General features: G+C 44.6%; 1 protein-coding gene across 1 annotated transcript; it reads left to right on the forward strand.

Annotated features, from left to right (window-relative positions):
- The first annotated feature begins 744 nt into the window (after positions 1–744).
- LOC132765941 (zinc finger and SCAN domain-containing protein 23-like) lies at positions 745–8710 on the forward strand. The gene is made up of 4 exons (XM_060760246.2): positions 745–944; positions 3335–4050; positions 5305–5431; positions 7119–8710. Exons 1-4 carry the CDS (start codon positions 932–934, stop codon positions 7994–7996), a joined length of 1734 nt encoding a protein of 577 aa, XP_060616229.2. The 5' UTR covers positions 745–931; the 3' UTR covers positions 7997–8710.
- Positions 8711–9863: the final 1153 nt, after the last annotated feature.

Consider the following 9863-nt stretch of genomic DNA (forward strand, 5'->3'; position numbering starts at 1 on the left):
TTGCACCACCTGACATCCGCCGGGAAGTAGCAGCCAATAGTGAAAGGACCAAGGCAGAGACATCTCCAGCTCATCCCCTGTTTGGGTATCAGCCAGCACGTCAACGACTTAAATCAAGACATAGTTTTCTTAGATCTACAGAGACACTCGCTGAAACACCCCAGCAAGCGAGAGTCCAAAAGTGGCAGGCCCAAACCCAGCACCTCAATTCATGGGTGATACCAGATGAGAGACTCCCCCCTGGGCACACAGAAGACTGGGCGACTTGGAAGGCGCTGAACAGACTGCGCTCTGGCACCACGAGATGCAGAGCCAACCTTCAGAAATGGGGCCACAAAGTGGAGTCCACGACATGCGAGTGTGGAGAAGAGCAAACCACAGACCACCTGCTGCAATGCAACCTGAGCCCTGCCACATGCACGATGGAGGACCTTCTTGCGGCAACACCAGAGGCACTCCAAGTGGCCAGATACTGGTCAAAGGACATTTAATCAGCTACCAAGTTTGCAAAATTTGTGTGGTTTTTTTTATCTGTTTGTTTGTTTTGTTCTGTTAGAAATGTAATACAATGTTCTGGTTGCGGATGACACGATAAATAAAATAGCCAGGAAATTTTCCAAACGTTCAAGTCTGTGTGTTTGCAATGAATCAAGACGCTTTCATGGCTTCTTTTTAGGATTCACTCCTTTCAAGGCCCAATTGTTTTGCTTTTTCATCCAGAGAGCAAAGGGTTACAAGCACAGAGCCCTCCTTCCTAGAGACCAATGTGTCAGGGAAAGAGGCCAAGCTTCTTCCTGCTTCCTGCCTTCCTCCCATCACATTGTGGGAGCCTGACTTGTCAATATCTAATCTATCTCTCTATTTATCTATCTTTGGCCAGCCTGGAAGAGGGAGAGACTACAGAGGGGTTAAGGTTTCAGGAATTTTTGCAATGCAAGGAGAAGGTGAGTTGAAGGAGGCTGTGTGTGAATGTGTTTCAGAGAGATTTGGATCTCAGGAAAGGAAAAACCCATGCTTTGGAGAGAATAGCAGGCTTTGCAAAACAGGGGTCCTCTTGCTACCTACAGCCGCCTAACCCCACTCCAGCTTTCCATACTATGCTCACAAATTGGAAATGTTCAGGAGTAGACAGTCATTATTTTGGCATCCAGTGATCTGTGCATCTACACTGGAGAATGAATGCAGTTTGACACCTCTTTAACTGCCATGGCTCAGTGCAATGCAATATTCCTGCTTCTTGGCAGAGGGTTGGACTGGATGGCCCATGAGGTCTCTTCCAACTCTGTGATTCTATAATAGTCTGGATTATATGACAGTGTAAAAGGGCCCTATTATGGGAAGGATAATGGTTTACTCAGAGTTGGATAGTCTTATCTTAAATCACAGGTTTATGTAAATATTCAAACACATTTAACTTATGGATGCCTCAATTAATGTAATTTTATTGGTATCTATTTTTATTTTGAAATTATCCAGTAGCTGCTGCATTTCCTACCCTCGGCTTATAATCGAGTCAAGATGTATTGCCGAAGGCTTTCATGGCCGGAATCACTGGGTTGTTGTAGGTTTTTTAGGGCTATATGGCCATATTCTAGAGGCATTCGCTCCTGACATTTTGCCTGCATCTATGGCAAGCATCCTCAGAGGTAGTGAGGTCTGTTTGAACTAGGAAAAAAGGATTTATATATCTGTGGAAAGACCAGGGTAGGACAAAGGACTCTTGTCTGCTGGAGCTAGGTGTGAATGTTTCAACTGACCACCTTGATTAGCATACAATGGCCTGACTGTGCCTGGAGCAAACTTTTGTTAAGAGGTGATTAGATGTCCTTGTTTGTTTCCTCTCTATTGTTTTGTGCTGTTGCAATTTTAGAGGTTTTTTTAATACTGGTAGCCAGATTTCGTTCATTTTCATGGTTTCCTCCTTTCTGTTGAAATTGTCCACATGCTTGTGGATTTCAGTGGCTTCTCTGTGTAGTCTGACATGGTGGTTGTGAGTGTGTTCTCAAATAATATGCTGTGTCCAGGTTGGTTCATCAGGTGCTCTGCTATGGCTGATTTCTCTGGCTGAAGTAGTCTGCAGTGCCTTTCATGTTCCTTGATTCGTGTTTGGACAATGCTGCATTTCGTGGTCCCTCTGTAGACTTGTCCACAGCTGCATGGTACACGGTAGACTCCTGCAGAGGTGAGAGGATCCCTCTTGTCCTTTGCTGAACGGAGCATTTGTTGGATTTTCTTGGTGGGTCTGTAGATAGTTTGTATGTTGTGCTTCCTCATCAGCTTCCCTATGCGATCAGTGGTTCCCTTGATGTATGGCAAGAACACTTTTCCTCTGGGTGGATCTTCATCTTTATTCTTGTGGCTTGTTCTCGGTCTCACCCTTTGTCCTTTGCCCCACCCTGGTCATTCCACAGATATATAAACCCTTTTTCCTAGTTCCAACAGACCTCACTACCTCTGAGGATGCTTGCCATAGATGCAGGCGAAACGTCAGGAGAGAATGCCCCTAGACCATGGCCATATAGCCCGAAAAAACCTACAACAACCCAGTGATTCCGGCCATGAAAGCCTTCGACAATACATTAGATGCACTGTTGCCACTTCTTATTCATACAGTTGCCATTGAAATCCACCTGATAGCAGATAACAACAAAAGCAAAGATGGAAGAATGATAGAATCATAGAATCATAGAGTTGGAAGAGACCTCATGGGCCATCCAGTTCAACCCCATTCTGCCAAGAAGCACTCAGATGCGGAGACTTAAAATGCCAGTGCAGGTCTGGGCTCCATCCACAGGAGTATATTGTCGAGATCAAGGTAAATCATCAGTCCACTTCCTTCTGCTTTGATCAGGCCTCACCTGGTGGAATGCTGTGTCCAGTTCTGGGCACCACAATTCAAGAAGGATATGGACAAGCTGGATGGTGTTCAGAAAAGAACAATCAAAATGGTCAAAGGTCTGAAAACCATAAATCCCTATGATGATTAGTTTGACCGTGGAAGAACACTCAGTCTTTGAGTGCCCTTCCACACAGCCCTATATCCCAGAATATCAAGGCAGAAAATCCCACATTATCTGAGTGTGGACTCAGATAACCCAGTTCAAAGCAGATATTGTGGGATTTTTTTCTGCCTTGATATTCTGGAATATAGAGCTGTGTGGAAGGCCCTGAGAGGGGACATGATATATATGGTAGATGGTCCTTTGGGTCTTTTCCAGTTCTAGGTTCTATGATGTTGTTATTGTTGTTTTCTAAAAACCAGTTTACTTTGTTGTCCTGATTGCATTGCCTTTTGAAGATAAACTTTATTTGTCATCTTGGTTGTAATTCCCAGTGCCAAAGAAAATGAAAACCGAGGTGCAAGACCCAGAGAGAGACGAAAAGGGGAAAAGAACGGAGATGGGACAAAATGCCTGTGACGACATCGTTGTCCAAGGGACCCAAGAGAAGTTCCCAGCTTTGGCGAAGCAAATTAAGCAGGAACCAGAGAATGAGGAAGAGTGGCCAGAACAGTACTGGGAAGCCAAATGGCAGGACTTCCTGAAGACCTTGCAGGCCCCTTATTTAGGAAGGAGCTTCCCTCAGCTGTCTCCACCCCACTCAGTGGAAGCCCCCAAGGAATGTCAAGCCGACTTTAAGGAAGGTGCAGAGCCCATCCTGTGGTCCGGAAATTTGAGCCAGCCCACTGAAGACACCCAGGAGAACCTCAACACTAGCTCGGATGTTTCGGTGAAAGTGAAGGAAGAGATTCCAGATGAGGATACTGTCACTTTGGAGGAACGGCGCCAGCGGTTCAGGAAATTCTGCTACCAAGAAGCCGAAGGTCCCAGAGATGCCTGCAGGCAGCTCCAGGAACTTTGCTCCCAATGGCTGAACCTGGAAAGGTGCACCAAGGAGCAGATCTTGGAGCAGGTCATCCTTGAGCAATTCTTGACCATCTTGCCCGAAGAAGTGCAGAGCTGGGTCAGGGAAGGCCGGCCAAGGACCTGCGCTCAGGCGGTGACCCTGGCAGAAGATTTCCTCCTGGGACTGAAGGGAAGACAAGGGCAGGTGGGTGTGTTTTGGTTTAAAACACCAAAACGTTTAAAACACATAGGCTATCTATATAAATAAAAATGTAAATTAATGTTTGTGGGATTAACAGAACTCAAAAACCGCTGGACGAATTGACACCAAATTTGGACACAAAACACCTAACAACCCAATGTATGTTCTTCACTCAAAAAAATTGATTTTGTCATTTGGGAGTTGTAGTTGCTGGGATTTATAGTTCAACTACAATCAAAGAGCATTCTAAACCCCACCAATGATGGAATTGAACCAAACTTGGCACACAGTTCTCCCATGACCAACAGAAAATACTGGAAGGGTTTGGTGGGCAGTGTCCTTTGGTTTTGGAGTTGTAGTTCACCTACATCCAGAGATCACTGTGGACTCAAACAATGATGGATCTGGACCAAACTCTACACTAATACTCAATATGCCCAAATGTGAACATTGGTAGAGTTTGGGGAAAATAGAATCTTGGCATTTGGGAGTTGTAGTTGCTGGGATTTATAGTTCACCTACAATCACAGAGCATTCTGAACCCCACCAATGATAGAATTGGGCCAAACCTCCCACACAGAACCCCCATGTGGGTCACAGCAACGCGTGGCAGGGGACGGCTAGTAAACACATAAACAGAAACTAAAACACAGATGAAAGTCGTCCATACCTATAAAATTTAAATTTAAAATCAGTTTCACATGTTGGAAGAAAAGGGCCTTTCATTCTGTTTGTTTTTTTAACTTCAGCTAACAAATCATTAACTTCAGCTAACAAAGGGAGTATGGGTGACATATAATGCCGCTATCTCTTCTCGTTACCCTCTCCTATCTGTCCTAAATTATATCTTTTTAAACCATTTTTGGAGCCATGGTGGCACAATGTTAAACCTGAAGGTTGGCAGTTCAGATCCGCAAGATGGGGTGAGCTCCTGTCTGTCAGCTCCACCTCCTTCCAACCTAGCAGTTCGAAAACATGCAAATATTAGTAGATCAATAGGTACCGCCTCGTCGGAGAAAGGCAATGAGACGCTCCAAGCAATCTTGCTTCTCACAAGACTTCATATCTTGCGACAAAGGCATGGTCTGGCATTAATTTATAATCAGGCATCAGAAATGCATTTCATTTGAGAGGACCTGCTGATATATTTTTTTGTGCTAAAGCCAGTGTTGACTGCTTGGTGTAGGATTGGAGTCTTTGTGTTCAACTGCACACTAAAAACCAAACTAAACATTTTGCCCTCTGCCTCACTTCCAGGATCTAGAACCTTTTCAGGAAGTTATTGTCCATTCTCCCAAGATGGAACAGGAGCCATCGGATGCTGAAGACATGGACCTCTTCATGGACGTAGAACAGGACAGCGATGGGGAATCAAACTTGCTCAGTAAGTGTTGACAGAAGGTGAGTCTGGAATGACCACGGATGGGAAACACTGAACCAGCTGTCAGAGGGTGCATCTACACTGTAGAATTAATGCAGTTTGACACCTCTTCAACCACCACAGTTCTATTATTATTATTATTATTATTATTATTATTATTATTATTATTATTATTATTTGAAACACAAGAAGATGAGGCCACAGCAGACAAGATCACTCTGCTTGGCTGTTGTATTGGCTCACACGTCGGACACTTCCCAAGTGTTTAGGACTGTGTGATGTATCGGTGAACAATGCGTGCAGATCCCAGTAAGGTGGCCTTTTGCAACTGGCAGATGGTAATTTTGTCAGTGCCAATTGTGTTTAAGTGCAGGCCAAGGTCTTTAGGCGCTGCACCCAGTGTGCCGATCACCTCTGGGACCACCTTTACTGGCTTTTGCCAGTCTTTGTTTGCAGTTCGATCTTTAAATTATTGTTAATGTTATTATTATTATTATTATTATTATTATTATTTGAAACACAACAAGATGAGTCCACAGAAGACACTCTTACATTATTATTATTATTATTATTATTATTATTATTATTATTATTATTGGGTGCAGTGCCCAAAGACCTTGGCCTTCACTTAAAAACAATTGACGCTGACAAAATTACCACCCGTCAGTTGCAGAAGGCCACCCTGCTTGGATCTGCACACATTATGCGCTGAGACATCACATAGTCCTAGACACTTGGGAAGTGCCTGATCTCCGATCAAATACAAAAGCCAGCACAGTGAGCTTGTTTGCTAAAGGAGATTCCATCTGAACATGAGGAAGAACTTCCTAACCGTGAGAGCCGTTCAGCAGTGGAACTCTCTGCCCCGGAGTGTGGTGGAGGCTCCCTCTTTGGAAGCTTTTAAACAGAGGCTGGATGGCCATCTGTCAGGGGTGCTTTGAGTGCAATATTCCTGCTTCTTGGCAGGGGGTTGGACTGGATGGCCCATGAGGTCTCTTCGAACTCTATGATTCTATTATTCTTGTGTACTAATAATACTTTATTTATATTCCCCCCTATCTTACCAATGAGATTCAGACCGGATTACAGCATAACACAGGCAAACATTCAATGCCTTGATACAATGAGACAGAAATTCACAGACAAAGGCAAAGGCTTCCTCTTTCATCTCAGGCTTCTTGATGCGGTGCTCAACTCCAGCTCTGGGGGAAGCATTCATCTCTATTTCCAAGCCGAGGAGCTTGCGTTGTCCGTAGACACCTCCTGGTCCTGTGACCGGCATGATTGCTTAGAGTGCCTGTTTGCCTTCCCGCCAAGGAAATGTGATCTACTCACATTTGCAGTAGGTTAATAAATTGAACTGCTAAATTGGCAGGAGCTGGGGCTAACAGCAGGAGCACACCCCAACCTGCGGATTCAAATAGCCAACCTTCAGGTCAGCAAATTCAGAAGCTCTATGGAGGTTTGAGAAGAGCGGGATATAAACGTTGTAAATAAATAAATAATAAATAAAAAAGGTCAACAGCAAGCTAGACTATTAATGGTCAGGAGCTTACTCCAAACTGGGCTGGCTTCGAACTCACAACCACTCGGTTAGTAGTGATTTAATGCAGCTGGCTACTTACTATTTAAAACTACATCTCCCTCACAAGTAGGTCCATACTAGTGACTGTCTGTTTTCTTTCCCCAGCACCTGATGCAGTGATGAATGAAGATGAAACTCCACAGTCAGAAAGATCCAGGTCCCTTAAATCCAGCAGAATGACCATGGGGAAATTTACCCACGATTCTCTCTTTTCAGGAAATGGGGAAAAGATGCATATTCTTAAGCCTCAGAGACTTGAGGAGGTCGATGTGAAGGCAATCTCATCGGAAAGTCCTGTTGGGACACCTTTGCATGTGCCTAGAGTGGAAAAAAGGCACGTAAGTGAGTATGAGTTGAAAACCCTTCAGGAAAACCCTTTGGTGAAGACATTAAGGCAGAATGTCGGATGCAAGGAGGAAAGCAGGCTGGATTTAAATGCAAACCCTTCCCAAGATAGAGCCACCCAGTACCTACTGGAAAAGACAGGCATCGTCTCAGGGCCAAGGCCCAATCTCTTCCTGCCTGCCATGTTGCAGGGATACGAGTGCTCATACTGCGGCAAGCGGTGGCCGTGCCGATCCCAGCTCCTCCGGCACCTCAGAACCCACACCGGCGAGCGGCCGCACAAATGCTCCGACTGCGGGAAGAGCTTCAGCACCAGCTCGCACCTCAGCCAGCACAAAAGGGTGCACACGGGCGAGAGGCCGTACAGCTGCAAAGACTGTGGGAAGAGCTACCGCCGCCGGGCCTCGTTGGTCCAACACGAAAGCGAAACGTGCAAGAAGGGAAGCCACTTGAATGCTCCAGCACCGCCGGTGGATTACGTAGTGTTAGGAAATTGCACTTTGCTGTACATGAAGAAGTCGATGCAAGGCAGGCGGAACCGGGTGATCGCTCCGAAGGGAGGGGAAGCCCTTTTGGCAGCTCAGCCCTTAAAGATCATAACAGGATATCCTCAAGAGAGGAGCGACGCCGACAATTAAACAACGAGGTAAGATCCCCTGCAGATGGGGGCTCGCTCGATGAAAGAGAACTCTACCTGGGAAAGAGTGCAACTCGGAGAACTGCGGCAATTAATAGTTGTTCTAAGCAGACCTGGCCAAAAGCATCAGATTTGTGAGCATCGCAAAACGCAGTTCTAGCAGTCTAGAGAAAAGGAAGAGGCTCGAACAATCACAGAAGGGATCGCAGAAGGACACAAAAATAATAACAAAGGAACTTTCCCAAGTATGCTGAAAACGTTGTGGCTTATGCCTGATGTGTTCCAAATGGAAGTGCTCTTGGTCACCACTTTGGAATGACAACAATATAGAGAACAGTATCTATAAAGATGGGAATATCTGCTCAAAATACTCTGAGGCTCAAAAACTACACGTTTCTTTCTAAACAATCTGAAACATGGGTGTCCGGTGCAGCTCACACGAACCCTAGGCTACACAATGAGTGGTAAACAGCTATGGGTATTGCAGTACAATAACTGGAAGGTCATGAATGCTGCTGTTGCTGGTGTCATAGCCAATTAGGGATGGCATTACTAGTCTTCCTTGTTTTTCCAGGTCCAGGGAAACATGGGGCACTTAACATTGCTGATGGGTTTATTTGACTTAGAAGTGGAGAGTGTGTGTGTTTATGACGTACAAGTCAGAAATGCTGTTCTGAATAAATGGACATTTGTTCACACTCTTGAAAAACTAGAAGTCTGTAACTGAGCCTTGATCAATTATTGTTCATCAACCTTAGAGTTGAAATCATATAAATACCCGAAGTTTGAATTCTTGTCTTTTTTAAAAACCTGGGAAGAAAATTGTAATATAATAATATCGGGTTGTTGTAGGTTTTTTCGGGCTATATGGCCATGTTCTAGAGGCATTTTCTCCTGACGTTTCGCCTGCATCTATGGCAAGCATCCTCAGATGTAGTGATATTGTAATATAATAATAAGGTAGGTAAAGGGTTTCCCCTGACATTAAGTGTAGTCATGTCCAACTGTGGGGGTTGGTGCTCATTTCCATTTCTAAGCTAAGAGCTGGCTTTGTCCATAGACGTCTCCATGCAGTCATGTGGCCAACATGACTGCATGGAGCACCGTTACCTCCCCACCGGAGCGGTCCCTATTGATCTACTCACATTTGCATGTTTTCAAACAGCTAGATTGGCGGAAGCTGGGACTAACAGCGGGAGCTCATGTTGCTCCTCTGATTCAAACCTGCAACCTTTTGGTTAGCAAGTTCAGCAGCTCAGCGGTTTAACCCACTGCATCATCAGAGGCTCCTAATCTATATAAATAAAAATGTATGTTCATTTGTGGGATTAACGTAACTCAAAAACTGTTGGATGAATTGACACCAAATTTGGACACAATACACCTATCAGGCCAATGAGTGAGCATCACTTATAAAAACACTGAAAAACACAGCATAAGAGATTTTAAAAGCCAAAAATTTAAAAAATACATTACAACGCATGCGCAAAACCATATATATATACACACACACATGCAAACACACACATATACACAAATATATACACACACAAAGCACATATACACAGACTGGGCCACAGCAACACGTGGCAGGGGATAGCTAGTATAATATAATAATACAATAAAAATAGCATTTTATTTATATTCCCCAAGGAGACTCAGGGTGGATCACAGTACACATACACAGCAAACATTCAATGTCGACATGACCGAAAGAACAGAAAGGAGGTATATTGTGTCAGCTTCCAGCTTTTTGGCACCTTGGAGGTTTTGCTCGAATCCAGCCACAGGGGGGTTCGGTGCCCCACCCTTAATGATGAAGAGCCATCAGGATGGATTCCTTCCTTTTGGTTGCCGGGCATTTGCTG

Source organism: Anolis sagrei, chromosome 2 (genome assembly GCF_037176765.1).
Source record: "Anolis sagrei isolate rAnoSag1 chromosome 2, rAnoSag1.mat, whole genome shotgun sequence".
Lineage (NCBI taxonomy): Eukaryota > Metazoa > Chordata > Lepidosauria > Squamata > Dactyloidae > Anolis > Anolis sagrei.

Excerpts from the sequence above, each read along its gene's own strand:
- LOC132765941 (XM_060760246.2), top strand. Across the intron at positions 4,051-5,304 it reads TGAAGGGAAGACAAGGGCAG|GATCTAGAACCTTTTCAGGA; the intron begins GTGGGTGTGTTT and ends CCTCACTTCCAG. Across the intron at positions 5,432-7,118 it reads TGGGGAATCAAACTTGCTCA|CACCTGATGCAGTGATGAAT; the intron begins GTAAGTGTTGAC and ends TTCTTTCCCCAG.